Source organism: Anser brachyrhynchus, assembly GCF_964034855.1.
Source record: "Anser brachyrhynchus genome assembly, chromosome: 8".
Lineage (NCBI taxonomy): Eukaryota > Metazoa > Chordata > Aves > Anseriformes > Anatidae > Anser > Anser brachyrhynchus.
This window is the reverse complement of record NC_137702.1, coordinates 25,186,161-25,211,067: the sequence shown is the minus strand read 5'-3', so window position 1 is coordinate 25,211,067 and position 24,907 is coordinate 25,186,161. Positions and strand designations below refer to the sequence as shown.

Below are 24,907 nucleotides of genomic sequence, written 5' to 3'. Positions count from 1 at the left end.
AAATGATGCTATCACTGGCATGAGGCCTGACAGCTCTGTAGATTCCCAATATCTCTTCTAGTGCCTCTTCATGCAGACTGCAGATTCAGTATTGCATAGCAATATTAAACTGTTTGACTGAATCAGAGTGTTCATGAAAAGAAGATAAGAAAACAGAAAACGTAAATGTTTGAGAGTAAAACCACGCTAGCAAATAGAAAAACTGTAACTGCCAAATTTGTCTGCAGCTAATTTTTCTCCTTGAAGAATCAGTACATTTTCCTCATGAAGTGAAATTCAATTCAAAGTAGCTGTCCCTTTTTAGACAAGTAATCTGCTAATGCAAAGAAATTCAAAACTATTAGTGTCTGAGGTACTAATTTTCTGTTAGTTAAAAACAATTGAAAATACTGCTTTTTCTATGCATAAAGTCTCATGAGTCAAGCCTTGTTTATTTTGCATTTTTCTCATCTTTGATGTTCCTTACTTAAATAGTCAAGGTGCTACAAAGCAGCATATTTAAAGTCAAAAACTAAAACAACAGTCCAAAAGCTCATCCGATAAAAAACAGTGTCATCTTCCCTGCTTAAAATAAAATATTTAATGAAGTCACTGGCAGCTTCAGAGGATCTCTAGCCTACTACTATACCACAGTAAGGTTGTCATAGAAACAAGAAGTAGTTCAGGATTATTTTCCATTTTATGAAGATATTTTAAGGCTATTTTATATATTAAAAAAAAAAAAAAAAGTGAACTCGAAGGTACAAGGTTTCCAATTTTCCTATTGAAGTAGTCAATAGCAGAAATCCAAATATCTATTTCACCTTTGTAGCCAAAAGTAAAATAATACCTATGGATGAGCAGACATCAGTATCACCTAGTGTTATTCTTTACAATTATTTAAAATCAGTTGTATAACATACATGATACAATAAAAAGAATGGCTGGTTAAATACAAAATTGATTAGAGGGTTTCTGTTAATCTGCAATACAATTTAATTTGGTGTTAAGAACCACAAAAGAAAAAAAAAAAAAAACAGGAAGAGTAGAGGGCACAGAGGGCACACAAACTATTTCTATGTGTAAGGAAAAAATGCTGTATACATTCTTGTGATGGCAATTCATACAGTGCTTTGATTTTATTGATTATAAAAGTATTGCCAACCTTTATATATATATACATATATATATATATATAATTATTCCATAGATAGATTTTTGTTAAGGTAGAAGAATGCTTTCAAAATATTTAATTAACTCGTGAAATAAATGAAATGAAAAAGAAAAAATATTCAAGTCTACAGTAGAACAACAGTTACTGAGGTAATGAAATAATGGTCTAACAGGGACTAGTGAACTACTACTACTTCCAGACCAATTATAAATTACAAGTACAGCTTGAAAACAACAATTGGATAACCAATTCTTTGTGAGAAAAAACAAGCTATATATAAAGTCTCTGCACATGCATAGAGACATTCAGGCACTTCTGTGGTAAAGAATAGAAGCAAAATATATTGCAGAAACATTTATATCACCTCATACTTGAATGTGCACCACAGTAAGAGTATTAACAAAGATAACCTCTTTATGAGACCATGCACATATAAGTAGCCACGGAATCTTTTCTTTCTGTATAGAGATAAAAGTGCACTTACAAATATATTCTTAACAGATAACTGGAGAGTCTCAACATCTATAAACTGTCAATGGAATAACTCTGTTTATATCTGTTGAGTCTCTCTTTAATGTGGTACAGAAAAAATATAATTGTGTTGACAAGCAGAATTATTTATGTAGATATAGAAAAAAGAAACTGATAGAGATTTTAACCCCAGAGGGAATTTAAATCTGATATATTTTTTGAACATAAACCTTGGGGGGAGGCAGGGGTGTTAGACAGATTGTATAGAATCATTTTTTCTTGTTCTGAACAGAATTACCTTTATTATAAAAAGTTTTACTAGTGTGAAAAGGTATTCTTCATAATCCATCTCAACTGATGAACTGATGTTCATGAGAGCAGAAGGGATGAAATAAAGAGACAATTTCAGACCGAGATAACGGATTTTTTTTTCTTTCTTTTTAAAATGAATAACATCTATTACTGCACAACTAGCTACCGAATCGGTGTACAACCTAAAATAACAGTAAAATAGTGTAAGAGTAAATCCTGGAAAAAAAAGCATATCTTAAAAACTAGAAAGTAGATTAAAGGATATGAAAATGGATCTATATCCCTTCACATATTAAAAATTTCAAAATCAGACAGATTAATAGTGCTGAAAAGAGCAATCATTTCTTGTTCCTTTTCATAGAATTCACATTGCCACACTGGATCAGAGTGACAGCATTACTTTACAATGTACATTTTCTTAAATGATACATGATCCAATGCATTGTTTACAAAATGAAAAAATGCCCTATTACATTCTGCCTACTATTATTTGTGTCTAGTATAAGGACAGAAACTGTCCATACAGAATTTTTAGATTCTGAGCAAAACTCTATTAAAGGTATCTGCAACATCAGCTCATATTCATTCTAAAATTATCTTGTTTACTAAGTTAATATTTACCACATGAAAACAATGTCATCTATGTATGAGAATGAGATTTTTCTCAAATTGTCTTACAGTTATCTCTACTTGAATTTGAATAGGCAAAATAACATCAGGGCTGCAACTATTAACATCTCAGTTGTTGAAACTTATACCTCTTTGTCCCCTTGCTATCTCTCTCTTTACTACTGCAAATATACACACATTTCCTTGCAATTTTCCTAGTTAGAAATGCACTGTTACCTATATTTATTGAATAAACTGAATTTCTGAAAGTCCAAGGATATGCAGAAGATTAAACAAAAGACATAATAGGGGAGAAAAAAAGTAAGCAAAGGAATTCTGTCAACTTTTCAGTTCTCAAAATAGGCATTTGTCTCAAATTCTTTTGTAATCTTTGATATATTTGACTACAATTGCCTTTTTCTTTATTTTTTCCTCTCTTTTTTTTTTTTTTTCTTCTTCTGTTACTTTCCTATTTATCATATGTAAGCCTTTACTGGAGCTTTCCTGTCACTTCTAGTTATACAGATCCTTCCTAATCTGTTCTTTCCTTGCAAAAAGAATCTACATGGTATCTTTTTCATACAATTCATTTTTGCATTTTTACCATGATCTCATTCACTAATGTATTTCGGTATAATAATAACAACCCCATTATGCAGATGCAAAGTGAGATAATATATACAACACAAAAGTAAGTTGAAATTAAAAATTTTGATTCTTTTTTGTTTTGCATTTTTTTTTAACCTTCTTCTTCCATGAAACATGTTTCAACATTCTAATCACTCGGTAGTGTACTCTGAATTTCTGGGTTGTGTGCTTTACATCAAAAAAATGAATCCTTAAGATGTATTGAACTGGGCTTACTATAGCAGATGTTGGAAATGATAAGATTGGATCTTCCCTCCAACTCTGTGCTCCGATAGCTATGTTGATCTGACGGGAAAACTGTAGAGATTGATTGTTGTGGGCTGTGCTGTAAAATGATGCATCCAGGTCAATCTTACCTGGCAATCCCAGGTAAGCAATCACACATTGTCTTCTCCATTCCAATTCAATCTTTTTTTTTTTTTTTTTTTTCCTTTTAGGTCTCTGCAGCACTAACCCTTGGGGCTATCTGTATTGATGCACCTTTATAGTTGTAAACTGTCTGCCATTAGCAAACCTATGCCTTTATGCACGCTCTTGACAAGGCGTGTTTTCACTAACAATGAAAAGCCTATCCTAAAAATCATGTTGGAACTAATATATCTGTGCTCTGTGCCAATCTGCTTTCTCAATCCTTGTTTCAAATGAAAATAAGAAATCGTTGGAGAAGCCTCAAATAACCAGTCTGTAATGACTCCTCTGCCTTTTAATTTTTTATTTTACTAATAGAAATTGGTTTTCTGATATAGAATGGTTTCACTATTTTGAGTTTACACGTCAAATGACATCTGTATCACATTCATGGAGAAAATACAGAATGGACTTGAGCTGCTTCTGTTGATGCTCACTTGGACACATATTAAAGTTCTTGAAGAATATCAAAAGAAAGCCAATCTAGTTAAACAAATGTTTTCTATTACAGTTTTTATTTTATTGGTTTTGACTGACAAACCTGAAGCTAGAGCTTGCCTGGTGAATTATGGAGGTATTTACCTTGCAAGTATGAAATGATAATAAATGCTGAGATTGGAGTGGAAATCCAGTGCTCCTACTTTAAGTATGCAGAATATGCGAAGCATTTCCACATCTAAAAGAACTTCAAAAGACACACAAACCTCTGTAGGTGACAATCTAAGCAAAGGACTGTATGACTAGCACAACAACATACTATATAAAGTTTAAGGGAGGAAGGATAATTTCCAGTCTTTCAGGTGGAGTAACCCTAATTTGAAAGGTACAGGAAGATAATATAAGAAAAAATACAGGAATACAAGAATAGGATAGAAAGCTGAATTCTTCATAAATTTCACACTTTGCATGATATACAGACCTAAAGCTTTAAAATTCTAGCTGTTCTGCAGGACAGGTTATTAAAGTATCAGCAGTTGTTTTCCTATTTATTCTACCTCATTATACTTCACAAAAGAGTTACAGCTGCAAACAAGCATGAAAGAAAAACTTCGTACTCCCTATTATCATATTGCTTGCCTGCTGTTCAAAGCACTGAAGAAAATCAGGAGTTTCATTGCTATTCTGATAAATATACCTCCCTTCCTCCAATTTCAATGTACTCATAGATATGAATCACATATTTAAAATAATATTTTTTTCTTTCAAGAACAACTAATTATATCAAGATATTTTCCCCCTAAATGCCCATTGTGGCACTTTAAAATGTTATATATATAATACATATTATTTTAAAGTTTCAATGTGACCAAATAAAAAAGATTTTTTCATGATCATTGCTCATACCGTACAGTCCTATTAAATTTTATTTTGCCTCTATTATACTTGAAAATTTTTTATTAGAGATGGTTTTAATTGAAATTGAATTTGGGAGCAATTTGAGACAGGAATCTAATATACCTTTTGGCTGGGGAGCATAAGAGTGTAACAAAAATGTTTAGAGTACCACTGTGATTTAAGCTTTGTAAAAGAAAATGTGATGACTAAGCTCACAGTTAAAAATAGAGTACTGCTCGGCATTTCTGATTCCCAATTACCTTTTCTGTCACTACAGTACCATTATTTGTGCTTGTTGTTGGTTGTTTTTTTAACACAGATGTGTGATGTCTGTAAAGGCAGTATTTTATTGACTTTGAGAGTTTCAAAGGTAAAGCCAATTTTTAATCTAATGAATTTCTTGATTTTATTAAGACAAGGAATATGGTACTGCTTGCTTACTTTTGGAGCTGTTAATATCTGAGTCGCTGAGCAACCTGGATTTCTTGCCAAAAAAACACTGAAGTGTTTCATTCTTTGACACTTCAGCCTGCCATTATATTTTGTTTATACTTGGTACATTTTATGCAACAAACGTTTAATGAATATTTATTCAAGAAGGCCTGTTTCCATTACAGACATGACAGAATTTTAAGTGACTTTGCTTTTTGTGACAATGAAACCAAGAACTTGACACTTAGTGATGAAAACAGATAGTAAAAAGGAAACACTGAAAGAGCAAAAATACTAATGAACTTTTACATAACGTATTCTACTGGAATTCAGCTTCCTCTTACAGAGAAATACAGATATAAGACATAATTGAGTAAGGTTTAAGAAAAGCTGATAATAATATATTATAGGATCCTATTCTAGTTCAATAATTCATACAGCGTGCACTGGACAAAACTCAAAGAACTTAGAAAGAGATGCTTCTAAATTAGGCCAGAGAATAATGGAGGTTAACATTACAACCAAAGACAGAATCCAGGCAAAACAAAATTAAAATGTGTCATCCTGAGAAAATGAAGGAGAAACAAGTCATGCAGCACTATGATTACTGATAGTCCTTCGCACAGGAACAAATTAGAGCGTGAGGCACAGTACATGGAGAAACACTTGGAAGGGGAAAGACTTGCAGACCTGACTTAGCTAGATATTATAATAAGGGCCTGGCTGGAAAGGCTAAGAATTGCCTGCCAACACCTGCCAACACCTTACTTTTCAAAGAAGGCTGTTTTCCTGTGACAGACTTCTAAATGCTCTCAAACTATCTGCTTTCAAAGTGAGTAAAAACTGATCTGGATCTTGACCCTCAAACTGTGATTTTACTCACATATATAGTGCATATAGAGAGGAACATGGGAAGTAATGCATCTGGGACTCTGGGTAGGAAAGAGATGCCCTTATGTTAATACACATATTAATACATAATGCAGAATTGGTATTATGATATACAAATTTGCTCAAAACTCAGAACTGGGCTTCCCAATTTTTAGATTATCTTGACTGAGATATTATTTTCAGTTGCCTTTCCACTTCTATTGTTAAAACTGCAATGGATCTCTGCTACTCTGCTGTGATAGTAGTATTTGTTTATTAGCTGCTGTGTCCTACATGCCTCATTTTAAGAAAAGAGCTTTTTTGTGGGATCCTAGAAGCAAGAACAGGTACTGATGAGTTGTGTGCTTATCTACTGTAAATTCAGATGATAAAGGAGTTCTCTGGCTACAGAGATTTCTAATATGCATACAAATGCCTTAATCCTAATTATTAACTATAATCTTCCATAAAAGAATAGCTACTCTATCTTCCATCTATATGCCTAGGCATAGATATCTGGGTGCTTAACTGTAATTGTAATGCACGATAGGGCTAAGTAACTTAATGACTTTGAAATCTGAGTCAGCATTATAGCAAAGCAGTCTAGTAGTGAACTTCAAGTTAGCTTGTGCACTGCCTCTTTTGGAAGAACAGGGAAAAGTAGGAAAAACTCTTTTTCAGATAATAAGGTCTGATGTCTTACAGTCCTGACTACTTTCATTTTCCTAAGGTTTATTAGAAAACAGCACAGGAGGAAGTGAAGAGTGCTATACCTGACACTGGAATACAGGGAGAATTTGGCTTGACTGAATGTTATTAGAACTTGTTATTTGGGCAGCATATTGGGGTTAGTGATCCTATTTACAAAAGGTATCGTGGGAGCTTTTACAGATCACAGTTGATACAGACCTTCTGAATTGATATAGACTAGCTGATCCAAAAGACAGAATAAGCAGTGGCTCAATGCTCCCTGAAATTGCTCTGTGACAGTAGATGAATATCTCAGGGAGTAATCATTTGCAGTTCCTAGGACATTTGTCATTCAAATATTGACACATCTTAATCACAGTTAGCTTGGGTATATTTCTTATTCTGATGGTGTAACAAAGACACTGTAGCTACCTCAGGAGTATCACCGTGGTATAAAAGCACATAGATGCACACACACTGTACATGTCAGTGGTAGCAGATGCAGCTGTTTTGCTTGTGCTAAACAGCCCTTCTAAGCAGCAAAATATACTTTATTAGGTGTGGCTTGCTTCCCTGCAAGAATAAAAGCAATAAGCATGCAGTTCCTTGATTTTCACTGTGATGTATCTCTTGCCTGTAACATTCAACCATGGTAATGTCCTGCTTGCACAAATGTGCACTGACCAAAATATCATTATTTTGTAATGCTGTTCACAATCTAATGAAGAACTCATCAGTGGGTTAGAAAGATTGAAGCAAGCCAGTTTCTATAGCCAATGCACACCATCATACCCAACCCCTTTAACTCTTCTGAATAGATCATCAGATAAAATCTCTTGCCCAGGTTTGCCATAAAATTAGTCAAGAGGAAGATTCTAATATTTCAATTTCAATTGAGAGCAACATATCCTGCCTAAAGTGTTAAACGGAGACGCTAAACTTTACTTCTAGGGATAAGAGGCTGCCAAAAAAATAGGGAGGAGAATATTTTCCATTGAAAACACTTTGTTACATCTGATTTGTTGTATGTATGCAGGAGAAAAAATCAGGTATTTAAATAATAATCCCATACCTCCCCCCTCCAAAGGATGATTACATAGAGAAAATATATAGAGAATTATGCCTCCACATCAGCTGTGAATGATGCGCAAGATAAAATAGGACATCTTTTAAAATCTGAAAATACTCTTTTATGTTGGATTATGTTGGAAAATGTTTAATTCCAACATACTGATCTGCTGTTTCATGAGGACAAAAGGACTGCCTTTTTTTTTTCTTTTTTTTTTCTTATTTCTTCATTTCAGAAACTACTTTCTAAGATTCCATAAGAAACAACGTAGCAATACAAATTAGTGTAGTATTAGGATTTAGTTAAAAATGCAGCAAGCTAACTGGACTTGTTCTGAATTGTTTTTCAGTTAATTGAGCTTTTGAGAGAAAGCTAAAGCAGTTGCTATATAAAATAATAAGTTCTCAAATCTTAGTATTTAGGGTGGGCAAAAAGGGGTCCTAAACTTGCTGTCAGTAACTATCAACTTTCAATTCATAAAAATTTATCCATTTTGGTAAGGTGTACATATTCTTCTATGTAAGTCAAACTCAAGAAACAGTAAATTTAATGTCCTACAATGTTGGTAACCAGTTTGTAAAATGTTTGCAGATATAGACGAGAAAAATCACTGACTTCTAAAAAACAACACACAGTGCAGAACAAATCTAGAGGAAAGAAGAAAAAAATAAGATTTTTAAATGTTTTGTAACAGAGAATGAAAAATACAGACAAACTGACCTTAAAATGATAAGGATATACATTAGATGTTGTCTATATTCAATGTATATAGACAATATATATATGAAAACTAACATATCCGGTTATTTTAGAGTCATTTTTAACATGGTATACATGAACTCCGATTTCCCTGAAACTCCGCTCCATCTTTTGGGTCCTGTATTATACCTTCAGGTAAAACCACCTACAAAATTTGTAGGGCTCTCTCCCCAGATCATTGCTTTGAGTGCAGTCTTGAAATCATGTAGAGACATACACACCTTCATCACACTTTCATGGGCGTCACTTTTTATCTTAAGGAAAGCATATAGGCTTCTATAGGCTTCCAGGCTCCCTAAATTTCAACTTTTTTTTTTTTTTTTTAAATCATGTTTCTGTGATTTAAATATGTAACGCAAAGGAATTACCACATTTCTTCAATAAAGTAACCAGCTTTTTTCTCTCCAAAAGACATGGATTGCATTCACCCTTGTCCTTAAGGACAGGTAGGGAATGCTTTTCCTAAGCTTATGCAGAAATGATTCAAAAAACTCTGCCCTTCCATACAAGCTGTTCATTTTATTTTAATTTGAATGCTATATTTTACGTTTTATGGATTATGCAAGACTTCTCTCCCACAACTGCTAAAGAGTTTTCCCAATTAATGATGGCTACATGAATAATTAATTTATTCTTCTGCATTACACAGAAGTCTGCCTGTTAAACTGTAAGTGATGAGAAAAGTATTTCCAGCTACACTTCTTTCATAGTTTACAGAAAATATGGCAAATCCTTCTTTCCTCAAAGAGCTTGGATGGCCTTTTGAAATATTAATTCTGTATATAATAATATATGACTAGATTTCACATTTAGCCATTCTTAGCCCCAGATTCTCAATAGCTAGTTGAAGGAGAGTATTAGCTGTTTCAAATTCCCAAGCCACAGAGCAGCTATTAGGAATCTCTTTTTTTTCCCAACTAAATCTACACTGAAGTAGAAATAATACTATCCAGATTCTATGGACTACATAACACATTTGCACATTTAATTTATAAAGAACGTTAATTACATTGCTCTGTTAGAATGACTGCTTGCATGCTCTAGCCAGAAAGCATTAATGATTTTTAAGAATGCATCAAGGGAGTGGATTTTTTCCTGTAGGGTTGCTTCTAAGTCTTTTGTGCTCAGCCAAGCAATAAGAGATGTACACATATCTGTTGTGATTATATTCAGAATCTCAAGAAGTTTGAACCTTAAGGACTTTCAAACAAAGCTCAATAATAAATGAATTTTTGATGCCAACATCAAAAATCAAAGCAAGACAAGCAACAGCATTTTAAAGTAATCCTTGTCACATTCCAGAAAAAAATATAATTACGCATCTTTTACCATTTACAGTTATAAATGCATGCATTACTCAGAGCAATTATTTCCTAATAATTACAATTTGTAACAATAGGGTAGATGACTTTTTAGAGAATGTTAATGGCAAGAAAGTGATACAAGGATATTCACTGTAAGATTCAGCACATTCTTAAAGGGTACCTGGCTTGAATACACTGTTATTGCTAGCAAATTATGATCATTTGCTGTGTACTGTAATCATGTGATAAATATGTGAGACAGAGAATAATAATTCTAGCTGGCATTAATGCGAGCACTGAGTAATTAGGAAATGATTGTTTCAGGCTTGTTAGCACAGGGCATGATACAACCAGTAGATTCTATTCTTCCTTTGATGTGAGGACACTGACGGCCCCCAGCATTCATATTAGATATCTGTATGAATTCCAGAAATAACACAGACCTGTCATATACAACAAGACGGAAGAATGGGGGGTGAATACGAGATGTTTATTCACACCGATGGTTACCTTCTTAACATACCTATATCACACCTCTGATAGATTCTGCACAATGAAAGAATTTTCCTAAACTGGATGACTGATTACAAAAGAGCAATTTTAATACACAAGAACTTCACCACTGACTTCCTCCTAATTTAATGTAGGAAGGAAAAGATTCAAAATGGTACAAACCTTCTGAGTCGTATCCACAGAGTTATGTGGAAAGAGGATACCAAACACTCTAGTACTCTCAAGCCCCATGTATAATAATGGTGAGAATAAAGAGCAGTTCAAAGTCTTATTTCAGGGCCCTAACGACTTCAGGCCCATATGTTTGCTCATCTCTGTACAGATCAGCAAAATGAACCCATATTTGGTGGGAAAACATGATAAATAGCTTGCTTGGCTATCAGTGACAGACAAGTTTGCAAATAGCCTGTCTGACTGGAGTCAGTTCAAGATCAAGATATTAATGAAATTACAGAATTATGAAGATTAAGGGTGTGTAATATACTTAGCATTTATGATGCTTTTGAAATAGCCCCTTAAACCACTAGTATACGGTAAGTAAGTAAGCAAGCCTGCTCAAGGCAGTTCCTACTTATGAAACATGGAATAAGAGCTTTTCCCTTTCCTTTCCTTTCCTTTCCATGAAAAAACTCTCAACAATTCAGTCTTTTCTAACTGAAGTCATTATTTACTGATATGCAGCTATTTATTAGTAATGATATAAGACTATGGCTGGTTAATGCTAATAGCATGCTGTGCTCTAGATATGACAATAAATGTGGCAACAGAGGAGAACTGCAATGCCTGATCAAATTGCATGAGCTTTATACTGCAGTCTGTCATGCAGTTATTTATTTGAAAATGAGAACTGATGTCTGGTATAGAAAAGCAGATTGCCTGATACAGAAAAAAATAAACAGTTCTGAGAAAATATTTAAAATAACCTCCATGAATATACATATTGGTCAGTCCAAATAAACCAAAACAGAAAAGTTACATAATACTGTATTTTTCACCATGCAGCCTCTCCAAAATAAATATCTTTGTGTGGAATGCTCCCAGTCAATATATATATATATATATATATTTATCATGTTAGAAATCCCTTTCTTATTAAGGAAAATACTTTAAAGAGAAATGTCATAGAATCATAAAATGGCTTGGGTGAGAAGGGACATTAAAGATCATTTAGTTCCACCCCCCCTGCCATAGGCACAGATGCCACCCACTAGATCAGGTTGCCCAAGGCCCCATCCAGCCTGGCCTTGAACACCTCCAGGGATGGGTCATCCACAGCTTCTCTGGGCAGCCTCTGCCAGTGCCTCACCCCCTCCGAGTGAAGAATTTCTTCCTAACCTCCCATCTTTTTGTTTAAAATCATTCCCCCTTGTCCTGTCATTGTCTGCCTGAGCAAAAAGTTGCTTTCCATCATTTTTATAAGCCCCTGTTAAGTACTGAAAAGCTGCAATAAGATCACCCCAGAGCCTTCTCTTCTTCAGGCTAAATGTCATTGTGAAACACCCCCATCCAGACTCCTCTCAAACTCCTCTCATGCAATTTCTCTCAAACATTTCCCTCCAAAGCCCCATGAAACACCATACATGTGTTAGAAGCTTGTTTTTAAAACATTCCTTGATAAAGTACATGTGCACTGTCACAAGGGCTATAATAAAGGATGACAACAACAATAATAATGGCTGGGTTTGAGTGTAGACTGCTACACTAATTAAAATACTCCTTTATTTGGATTTCCACATTTAAATCAAAACAGCAAAGGGATCATAATGGCACTAACTTACTGCAGATTTATTAAAAAAAATCAGAGAATAAAATGAATATTTTCTTATACCTCTAGCTACCATATTCTCCTGTACTATTACTCTGTTATGGGAATGATATTTTATCTAGTAATAATTGAAAAAAAAATATTTTAAAGTGCATGTTTGTGGATTCTCACAAATACAAGCGAGGAATTTTATCCAGACCAGTGGTGGGGAGTGTGAGCAGATGATGGTTATGTGCCCTTCCCATCTTAAAGTCTACTAGCCTTAACCACTCTTATGAGTTAGGCTTGTGATCTTGAAAAATAAAATAAAATATAAAATAAAATATAAAATAAAACAAAATAACATAAAATAAAAATAATTAAAAAGCAGTCTTTATTGTTATGACCTTGTGTTGAAACATTTTATGTTATAAATTACTTTAACTGAATATATTCAGTTTTCTTTATTTTGTATTTGTATGGATTACCTCCCTTATCAGTAAAATGCAGATTTTAAAGGAATATAAAGAATTATAATTAGTGTGTTTATAAAAATAAATAAAAGTTTCAACCAGAGCAATATTGGTTTGAATGTATGCAATAAGTATTTTAAGGTAATTCTAAAAATTGAATTTTACTGTAGACTCTAAATTATTTTAAACCCCTATGTCTAGGGAAATTAAGATTGCATTGACAGGTGGATTTCTGCACTGCTCCTAGAAGTCTGAATGTTTATACTGCTATTAGTTTGGAAGTATGCTGCGTCCATTTCCTAATTAAATGATCATTCTGACCATTTTACAGTTATTCAGAAGGAGTTCATATCGTCTTCTGTGTACTGTTTCACCAACATTCACTAGACTATCAGACTTTTGGCTGACAAACAGAGGTGTAAATTCATACACTTACAGAATTACAGACATCTAAGCATCACTGAAATCAAACCTGAAAAGTATTAAACTGATATTGCACAATAAAATCAATTGGTTTAAAGGATGAATTTGGAGTTCAGAAAAGAATAAATCATCTTAAAAGTTAATGACTCCTTGCAAGGCTTTGACAATGGTAAGGAGAGATTGGCTTAATATCCCAAATGAGCTCCCTGGCTGGAAGTTCAGTATCCTGGGAATGACATGGCACATTGGCTGTTCTTCCCTCACAGCAATGTGACTTGGATTGCTCTCATCTGCTCACCCTCCTTGAAGTTTTGCATTTCTACACAGCAGAGTGCTCCCTGTGGTTAAGAAATACTCTATTTTTTTTTCCTAACCAAACTCTCTGAGAGAAAATACACTGTAACGGGGATGAACTGCAGATATTAGGTTAATGAAAAATTTTCTGTAAAACACATTAACTGGAGTATTTATTCACAGATGGGAGTTGCTCTTTATTTGCTCTAAGTTTAAATAGCTGCAGGATTTGTGCACCTGCTCCCTCAAACCTTTGTCCTGAGTACTGCTTCTCTAGATCATTCACCTTCTAACTTCTAATTTTCTTAAAATGAAGAAAAAAGTCCTGTACTTGTTCTTTAATGCTTCACACCACCAACTTCTTGCTTTTAAGAGTTGAAGAGAACGATCACAAAATTTTATCAATGGTTGCTCTTCTGAGCTCCTAATGCTCTATATTTTTGTGGCCATCTATTACAGACTCAAGTCAGTTCTTCAGAAACTATTATGTAATAAGCATCACACAGGTCTCTTCTCTGACACTTCTGTGCTCCTTTAAGCTTGATGCACACGATGGAAACAAAGCACTATGCTCCTGCCTATATTTTGATTGCATTTTGTGGAATGCTTGAGTTTGGTGAGTGGCAGCTATTGAAAGTAAATGAGATTATTTCCAGACTTTCCTAGAGAAGCCTCAAAACATATTATATATTTTGTATAATTTATTTTCCTGACTCTGTTCAGCAAACCCTGTTACTCCTCAGCAGGAGGAAATTCATAATGAAGTTTGCTAGTTATTTGTTTTTTTATCTATTTGATAACCTTCACGAATGGCTCCTTTTCAACACTTTCTCCTTTGTAAAACATCATTAGGTTTTATATCTTTTTCTTCATACCATCCATATATTTTTTTCCCATTCAAAATTACTAGGGCATCCAAATGGTAGCATTAATGCCTTTCAAACTTCACTAGATCAGCAGTAGAAAACTGCTTAGTTTTTCATTTAGACAGGAACACAGAGTGAAGACAATTCTTTTCCTCCTGTTGACAGGCATACTGAGCACCAGAAAATGTATGGAAATAGAGCGTGTCTATTGAAATCCTCCACGTAATGGAGAAGGAATCACTTCCTGTAGAAAGTATTTTCATGTTTGCTTACCCTTGCTGTTACTATGTTGGTTTCACACCCCACACATCTGTGTATCCCACTGAAACTTAGGAAGCCACTGTACAACTGAAACACATGAAGTACACATGCTGAGAACCCTAAATTGAGCTACTTCCTGCCTTCCTTATCAATATCATGATAGGAAAGTCTTTCCAAAGATATTATTCTGAGGAGCTATAAATTCATTGGAAAAAAAAAAAAAAAAAAAAAAAAAAAAGGCCTCTTAAAACAAAACTCCTTACCTGAGTTTTCAGCGCATCTTTTTTGTTCTGTTTTCTTGGGATTACTCCAGCCCTGTGAAAACTTGAAGCATGGCTGTGGTCATGGTCTCTACTACAACAAAAAATTAATTTGCAGCAAGTATTAGTTATCACCAGTTTCGGTAAGTGAACAGTGGTTAGAAATTTATAGAGATTTAAGAAGCATCTGTCATTTCTGACATCTCGACCTGTACAGAATTTTGATGTAAACATAATTAGATTTTTAAAATAAGAGGGAATTCTACTAAAATGTTTGAAACTACTACCTGAAAATAACACTGCAATGAACTGTTACTCAAATACACTGAATCATCTAAGGAATAGAATTCTCTCTGTGAGTACTCTCTTGCATACTTTTAATATTTTAAAAATATGAAATATACCTTATAGCTACTACTTTTCTTCAATTCTCAGATAGATAACTAATGGCCAAATGAGAACAACATGAAAGATTCCTGAGGTCCTATTGTAATGACAATTTTCTTAGGTCGAGTTAGGATTTTTTTAAGGGAAGAAAAAGGTTAAAGTTAGCCATTTAACATCTTTGTCCTGTTGACAGTAATTTCCTTTTCTGAAATGCTAAAAGGTCTTTGAATCTTTACAGGTCTTCTTTATCTCTGAAAGAGCTAAACTAAATTATAGCTTATCTATGCGCAGGGGGTTCAATGACATACTGTCTAGACTTTGCAAAACCTCTCCTTTATAACAATATCATAAGCTACTGACAAGAATCTTCAAAAGGAAATTTAACTAGCCTAAACACTAGTTACTTCACTTCCATGTGGTGCAATGAGATTCAGGCCTCCCGATGGCAGGCTAAGTGAGCTTAATCATCTCAGTTCCCCAGAGTCTGCTGCACAGGATGGCAGCTTCTTTCTGGTTCCCCTGCAGCAGACAATGATCTGCGAGGCAGCCCAGGAGCACACGGCTCTCCTTGGCTGCCAGTCACCCCTCTGGTTCAGATTCACGTTGGTGGGCAGCGGCTGGTACGGTCTATTTACACCATTAGCATGTAGCATGGCTTAGCCTAGAGTCTGCCCCGGCTGCTAGGTAATTTCCATTGCAGGCATCTATTTGTACACACAGAGGGACAACTGCTGCTTTTTCTGAGGAAAATTAACCACAATTTAAAGCCAGAAGAGAAGGACACTACACGTCTTCCCTCTCAGGACATCAAAAGCACCTTGCACAACCACTAGGAACTCCAGTGCCTAAGTCAAAAGATGATCATCTCATATTCCAGACTGACTGGGTATCTGCAGTCTATGTTTAACCAGTTGTTTGTTTAGTCATTTGCACTAGTATTAAAAAGATATAAAACACTATTTTTGTACAGTTGTATTACAAATTTCATTAAGATGCAGAACAATGGTGAATCAATTCCAAAAATTGCCACTAGATACTGTGAGACTGTCTCCTTCTCTGAAATCAGTGTCTCCTGGCTGTTCTCTACAACAGACAGAAAAACACCTTGAAGTAATTACCACTCTGTGAGCTTCTCTATGATTTTCTCTACATTTGTATAGATTTTGAATGGATATTGCTATTGAATGCATATAAACATTAAAAATACTCTTTGAACAGACAGATATAATAATTTGTATTTATGGAAACAAGGTAATGCATACAGAAAATTCAGTTAATTCTATGCTTGTTTCCCTAATTAAATTTCTCTAATTACATTTGAAATCTTGAACTATGCATAACTGTAGACGTTATTACCATATATTGTTGGACTACTCACTAATCAAAACATACACGAGTGATTTTGAACCCGAATTCTCTCATTAATTTCAACAGAAAGTTAAGTTTACTCTTTGGCAAAAACCTTCCATGTTAAAATGTATAAATAGCTTTGCTTATCTTGGTGAACATAACTGGAGATTCAGACTACTGCATCTGCAGCACTTAGAATTATATCTTTGGAGTGCTATGCATGGTTTGTTTAGTTAATTGATTTTACGCATTCTTACTGATTTATGTTTATTTATCAAATTCACGGAATGCAAATGCTGACCAGCACTTCCACACAATGATTGAAATTCACAGGTTTTCTGATTTAAAGAAAAAAAGGTGAGGATCATTGATCACACTTCTGAGAATAGAAATGTATTTCCAGTCACACATCTTAATCCTTAATCATACAAAGTTAAAAAAAATACAAACTGCAATTATATATCAGTGGCCTGGAAATTCATTATTTCCAGCTTAAAATTAGTTATGCATTCAACCCCACTGAAATGTAAATGTATTTTCCCATGTAAAAGTGAGTACAGAATTATCCAATCCAGGAAAACAAAAATGAACTCAGACAATCAATACAATCTTCTTCAAAAAGAAGGGAAAGGAAGGCAGAAAGAGCTAGTGAACACACCTCAGCATGTATTAATGGTATACTACAGTAAAAAAAAAAAAAAAAAAGTACTACAATTACAAGAAAAAAATGAACAAACTAGTAAGAATAATCACTTCTTAAATTGGAGACTTCTGTAAAATTTAAAATTTAAAAAGGAACTAGAATTTCACAAATATAATGGAAATGTATTTAAAATACATAAGAGCAGATAAAACTGGTAATTAATGAAGACTGAGTTGACTGAAACATAGGTTATAAATGGCTAAAGTTAAAATTCTTAACTTGGACTTTAATTTAGTCAGATCAATTGAAAAATAGATTTCCTTAAGCTGCTCAATACAAAAAATAAAAAGTCTGCATAATATTGGTATCAAGCAGATATCAAATAGCTTCATACAGATGACTCCCACAACTTAAGTATATTGTTGCATTCCAGATGGAATAAAATGATAACACTATGATTTTTTATGTCATGGAAATACAGAAAAGATTTGATTTTGAACACAGTGAGATATCAACATTTTTATCATTTCCAACATCTGAAACAAACTTAGTGGGTCAGTCAAGACACGAACAGAAAGGGAGAAAAGACTACTATTTTTGTATGAGTCATCTGGTCCTTAACACAAGAAAACTCACACTAAAGCAGAAAAAAGTTTAAAAAAAGTCTATTAAAAAAAAAAGGAAACAAAACAAGCTCTCCAAAAATAAAGTACCTGCTTTTCTTTTAGTCATCTTTAAGTCTCCCATTAGTAGAGCAACGAGTAACAGCTCTTTTTCCATTTCTTCACAGCTTGGGATAGGAAGCCTTAAATGACATTTAGTGGTAAATTAGGCCAAACTACTTCACTTTTCATTGAAGTAAATAGGGAGTGCTCACATTGCTTTTTTTTGCTAATTCAGATGTAGGATCAGCAATTTTCAGCACAGAAACAATACCAAACAGCAGAGACCATCAATATCTTAATTTTGCATAACCATTTCTAAAAGTATCCTGTTTTGTCTTAACATGTTTTCTGCTCACACCACCTACATTCTCTTTGTGAATACAGTTGCAAATACAGTGGTTTATATGGCAGAGAAGTCAAAGCTTTTTGAGATTTTATCCAAGTTATTTTTCTTATTTTTTTTAATAGATTACAAGGAATCATGCAGCTTTCCTTATTCCTATATGTAAAATAACATTGACTGAGTTTAACATCTACATTTTGGCCAAGTTGGGAGAATACTGGCAGTGAGCAGTCCTCAGATATGATCAACTTGTCCTGAATACAGCATAAAATCTAAATGTGTTAACTGGTATCCAAACTCTATTGGGTAAATTATATTGCACCAGAAGATCTAATAGAGAAAAAACAATGAATTTCATCTTAGGCAATCATATACCAACAAGCAAGGATGTAGAATGAATAGAAATTTAACTTATTAGCGGTGGAACAAGAAACATGTATATATGATAAAAGACGTCCTGCCATAAAGGAAAGAGAAGTAGAAAACATACTAGTAACACTGCACAATAGAATACATATGGATTCAACTAAGTTTTTTCAAATTTGTTTTTCAAATTTTTTTTTTCATTCTTAAACAAAACAAATTCTTCTTTTTATTACTTTGTTGTTGTTGTTAAGAAATGTTTTATTTCTGATATGAGATTCAATGAAAATGTCTCCTGCTAGGAAAAGCTTATCCACCATTTGTTTAGCGGAAAATCTTGACACAGACTGCATTTCAGGGATCTGATTCTTGTTTACATTTCTAGACGAGAGATGCTCCCCTCAGGAGAACATTTTATTTTTATTTTGCTTCCTGTTTTATTTCTAAAATGCTCCTAGCCAAAGGTGGAGCTTCAGATCCACATATGACAACAGCTCAACTTTGCCAAGGGTGATTTCTGCACACTTCATCTAAGGTGCAAGACACGTAAGACAATAGAAGATGATTATAATTTATTAATCATGAGAACAATATCCCAAAGAGATTATTTTTACAAACCTGTAAAAAAAAGATCATTATTACTTCACAGCTGAAACCTTATTCTAAACAGAGTATTATTTTCACATGCAACCATAAGCTTAAAATAAATAAATAAATAAATAGATCTATAAACTGCCCTCAGCAGGAAGTTCAGCACGTTATTCCTTATGCCTTTGTAGGTTTCTTACCTAAGGCAAATAGTCCTTTCATATTTTTTTACATGAATTACTCTTGGCCACTTCAGGTACATGATGGATAAAATAATATAGAGCAATTTCCTTTTTGGTCTGACAGCAAGAAAAAAGGTTTGGTGGATTTGAGAGGAAGAAACATGCAGAAGCTAAGAATTGCATGCATTTGATTTCTTTCTCGTATCATTTCTTGAAGTAGAAGACTGAAAAATAAAAGGGTGCTATTCTCTAGGTGGATGAACTCAAACACAAGCTAAGTTGCACATGATTTATATAGTGGAAATATGCCCAGCATGAGACCTCTTTCAGCATGTTCCCCCATTGCAAGGATTTCCCTATTTTTGTAGACGGTGTGGAGTCAGACAGAAGCAGCCTATGGCTCTTTTGTGCAACAGTTGCACTGTACTGCCAGATCAAAATGTAGCAGCATTTCTACATAGCTTGGAGAAAAGGTGTGATATGCAGAGGGAAGACGGCATTATATGGGGCCAGTCCTCTTCAATATGGGGTCAGTCCTCTTCAATATCTTTATCGATGACCTGGATGAGGGGATCGAGTGCACCCTCAGTAAGTTTGCAGATGACACCAAGTTAGGTGCGTGTGTCGATCTGCTCGAGGGAAGGAAGGCTCTGCAGGAGGATCTGGATAGGCTGGACCGATGGGCTGAGGTCAACTGCATGAAGTTCAACAAGGCCAAGTGCCGGGTCCTGCATCTGGGGCGTAACAACCCCAAGCAGCGCTACAGGCTGGGAGATGAGTGGTTGGAAAGCTGCCTGGCAGAGAAGGACCTGGGAGTACTGGTTGATAGGCAGCTGAATATGAGCCAGCAGTGTGCTCAGGTGGCCAAGAAGGCCAACAGCATCCTGGCTTGCATAAGAAGCAGTGTGGCCAGCAGGGCTAGGGAGGTGATTGTCCCCCTGTACTCGGCTCTGGTGAGGCCGCACCTCGAGTACTGTGTTCAGTTTTGGGCCCCTCGCTACAAGAAGGACATGGAGGTTCTTGAGAGAGTCCAGAGAAAGGCAACGAAGCTGGTGAGGGGTCTGGAGAACAAGTCTTAACGAGGAGCGGCTGAGGGAGCTGGGGTTGTTTAGCCTGGAGAAGAGGAGGCTCAGGGGAGACCTCATCGCTCTCTATAGGTACCTTAAAGGAGGCTGTAGAGAGGTGGGGGTTGGTCTATTCTCCCACGTGCCTGGTGACAGGACGAGGGGGAATGGGCTAAAGTTGCGCCAGGGGAGGTTTAGGTTGGATGTTAGGAAGAACTTCTTTACTGAAAGGGTTGTTAGGCATTGGAATGGACTGCCCAGGGAGGTGGTTGAGTCGCCATCCCTGGAGGTCTTTAAAAGACGTTTAGATGTAGCCCTTAGTGATATGGTTTACTGTAGGACTTGTTAGTGTTAGGGCAGAGGTTGGACTAGATGATCTTGGAGGTCTCTTCCAACCTAGACGATTCTGTGATTCTGTGATACACTTTCCATATAACAAGTACACACTTAATGTTCCTGGTATTTGATGTGGGAAATTACACAGCAGAGAGTGACAAAAACAAAACAAAACAAAAAACTGATTAAGGTATTGCTTCAAACACTGATGATAGTAGTGCTTATTTCTACAGTCCAATTCTTACCATCTTGAGATGATGTTATTATAAAAGACAAGAAGTTTCAAAACAAGAGTAGAAACTGGAAGATTTTTTATTTGCATTTTGCAGCACTGACTGACAGAATAAAACAATGGAGCTTCTGTATGTGAAAATGCAATAACCCCAAGACCTTCTAAGGTCTGTAGATATAAAATATTCTTACAGTAAGAATGTGAAATAGAAAACAGACAGAGAAACATTGTATTAATCTAAGCTATTGGGTAAATGCTACCCATTAATGGAAAATATCATGGCATGTTATTACCTCCCCTTTTTTGTTGTAATTCTGAATTTTATTTATCTGTTTAATGATGAGAGGTTAGACTACTCAAAAAAAGAACAATGAAAAAAAAAAAGCCAATCTAATACAATGGTCTTTCTCTGCTACTGTTTTTGACTCTAGCAGAATGATGTACCTTTATAAGAAATAGCCCCACTTTGGGCAGAGCTCTTTTAAAGAAAGAGGTTTGGATTTGGTGGAAAGGAAAAGCAGACATAGCTGAGAAGTTTTCAAATGGTTACTGGTTGATGATGATTTCAAATGATACCAAGAAATATGAGCAAATCTAGGGGTAAGGGTGAATAACTCCACATGGGCACTGATAAATAAAGGAAGGCCAGTAACCAAGTCCGGGGCCCCTTATCAGTGGCACTGCTAAACTCCTAGCACAGCCCTTACCTCTCTTTTAGAACATTCTAATCAGAGCAAAGAGAAATATTCAGTAAAAGAAGATGGCTGTAGGCCAGCTGGATGTAGCTACTAGGTCTTAAAGCCAGTGACTGAATGCCAGTAAGTTTTTTTGTAGTCAGGAAACTGTTCTGAAAAGTCCTAATCAGCCTCAAAACATAGCATTCAAGGCTCCTTTGGTAGAAGTGGCAGATCAAGTTATTCTAAAGTTACCATTGAGTGCCCTGCCATGGGATGAGACAAAGCAACTTAAAATTATGTGCTAATGTATTTATCTTTATATGCGAAAGACTCTAATTTATGAAAGGGTTAACTTTTCAATAAAAGGACTTGAATATTCACCTAAAGCTGTAGCTATTCATCTTTAAAGTTTGACTTTACCTTTAATAACATCTGTCCGTAGTGTTGGCTCCTCAAAGAGCTCCCTGTCCTTTTAGACAGACAACTCATCAAGCATGCAATGGGAAATACTTGGACAGCTAGCACATTTCAGCCTCCGATTAGCTTTTTCCTAACCAGAGAAGGTGATGATGAGAAGGCAGGAGCAATAGCATGGTATCATGGCATATCTAGACAAAATGGAATTATATTTGAATTCATTGATAATACAGAAAGTCTGCAACAATTGTTTTTTTTTCTGGACAATCTTCAGATTAGTCTCTTAAGCTAAAGTAATATTAAATAATAAAGCCTATTTGTGATTAAATGTGAATGATAATTCAACCTAGAAACTGATGCTATTTTTCTAAAAATGCAAACGAATATAATACAGTGATATTCTTCTACCATATTATTCTACGTAGCACCTTGATATCTTACTGGTTTTACAGATGCCTTGTTCTTATCCTTTTGGTTATCTTAAAATTCAACAATTGAATATGATTACAGTGAGAAAATGCAATACTTATCAGCTGCTATCAGATTCCTTTGATTTTTGATAGACATCAAGTAGCTTTTTGACAGAAACTTCAAATAGTATGCATAAGTGTAATTCCACTGACTCCTGTGAGGGTATGCTAGCTGCTACCTGGTCAGGATCTGGAAGCAATGAACAGTGTGCAATCATGAAAAGTTACAAGTGACTGCTTAGATCACAAAGTGGCTTACCACAGTAGAAGTATTACTCTTTAAATAAAGAGGTAAGCTGTAGAAAGAAAATGAAATTTGCTTACCACTAGCACATAAACAAGGGAATTTGACTGAGTTTTCTTCCAAACAAACCATCAGCTTCATGTTTCATTTAATGCTGTGCCACATAACTTAAATGGTTAATTTAATACTAGATTTATAAGTCTCCTTTGTAGGTCATGTTATTCCATTTATCTGTCTCACAGTTAAGAGCAAGACAATAATGAAAGACTTTCTACTAGTTTAAGTGCATTTTAAAATAGCGTAGAAAGTAAAACACAAGAACAGGTGGGCAAGACAAAACAAATACTATGTCTGCAGGCTACTCCCGCTTCGCCTGGCCCCAGAGGAGACACTTTACTGCGAAAGAGGTGGGCAGGAAAGGTCTTTAGGGACACAACAGCTGGTTAGAGGACACAGAAGACTGCATCTATCTCTCTTTGCTCTTCCTCTCTTTTCCCATGGCCTGGACATTTCACTCTGCTCTTACCTGTTGTAACAGCAGTTTGGCTATTTTCTTCCAAGGTTGGTACTAACACTTCATATAATACTTCACTTGTTCTTTGCCTCCCCCTTCATTCTGAGGTGAGTACAATAAACCCATGTTGTAAATAAAGTTACTAAAAAAAAAAAACTGTGATAAGAAAAGTTATGTTACTCTTAGGCTATCAAAGAACTTCATAATGTTTTCCTCCTCCTCAAAACTTAGTTCTTTAAATCTTTCCTCATATGTTATATTTTCACTAACAGTTCTTATTCTTTTCCCTGGATAAATTCCAAAGGCTCAGTATAAAATGTAGTGCCCAAAAATTCACAATAATATTAAAGAGTCCTTATAAGAACATATAAAAATACAAAATCTCTGTTTCATTGGAATGTAGAAAAATATTACTGATTACTCTTCATACTTCCCTTATAATTCTCTTCCCTTATAATTCTCTTCACACTTCCTTTATAATTCTCTCTCTAATATTTAATTATAATTAAAGAATAAATAACAGGCAAACTCCATTATGAATATTCTCCTATGGAGGATCTCTTCCCCCTTTAAAATCTATTCTCCAACAAAACCTTGAAAGAAAGATATTTTCAAATTTTAAAAGTTGCAAGAATTGTCATCCCTTTTTCATTTTACAGAGAACTAGTAAGAATTGGGGCTTTAAGGAATGGTTTCGAGGTGGTTTTTTTTGTTTGTTTCTTTGGTTGCTTTGAAATTTTTCTTTCTTCTTTTCAACTCTATTCAAAATTTATTTATTTATTTATCTATTTAGGAATATAGGCTTTTCTGCTATATGTGTATATAAGGTTTGAGGAAGCTGTCAGAAGTTAATATGTAGTTTTCAGCGTATCAACAGCATTCAAGTCTGCAGAAATACAGCACATACAATCTAATATGCACTGCAGTTAGACAAATGCAACAAAAGGCATTATATCTATTCTTTAAATCACAAAATTAGCTAGCAAAAAATACAGCTTTAAAAACTCTGACTGTCCGGGAGCAAAGCCACTCTTCTTACCATATCTTGATATGTATAAATTGCTCTGTACTTTTATCTTTGGCTTTGTCATCTCATTCTACTGGGGACCAGGCTGTTGGGATCTTGCCTTTCAGTTATCTGGGCCTGTACAGAGGAGCTCTCCTTCATGCCAGCTCTGAAGGGAGAGTTTTACACAGAATGAAAGACGCAGTTTCTTTTGACATCACCCTTTCTCTATGCACTCCTCCTAGGGGCTGACATCGGCAAAATTGCCTTGGACCTAAGCACTTCTATTATTAGACTCCTGCTTTGCAATTTCATAATTTTGGAAATTTGATTTCCAGAAAAGCTATCTTCCTTTGCTTTTTATCAGAAATGAATTATTCACTTAGAAAAGATAATTTTACTTCATTGTGACAATAAATACTTTCCATTATGAATTTTTTTTTTTGAACTCTGTCACATGCCTAATTTCAAGAGAATGCTCAGTAACAAACTAATGAGAACTGTCATAGGTCACTGTAATTAGAAACATTTT

General features: G+C 34.9%; 1 protein-coding gene across 1 annotated transcript in view; it reads right to left on the bottom strand.

Moving 5' to 3' along the window:
- Positions 1-24,907, bottom strand: part of LOC308198916 (uncharacterized protein) — an 802,411-nt gene that overhangs the window by 406,788 nt on the left and 370,716 nt on the right. Inside the window, exon 8 of the mRNA XM_080602160.1 lies at positions 14,898-14,988. Within this exon, the coding sequence (XP_080458286.1) occupies positions 14,898-14,988 (91 nt within the window). The remainder of the gene's footprint in view (positions 1-14,897; positions 14,989-24,907) is intronic.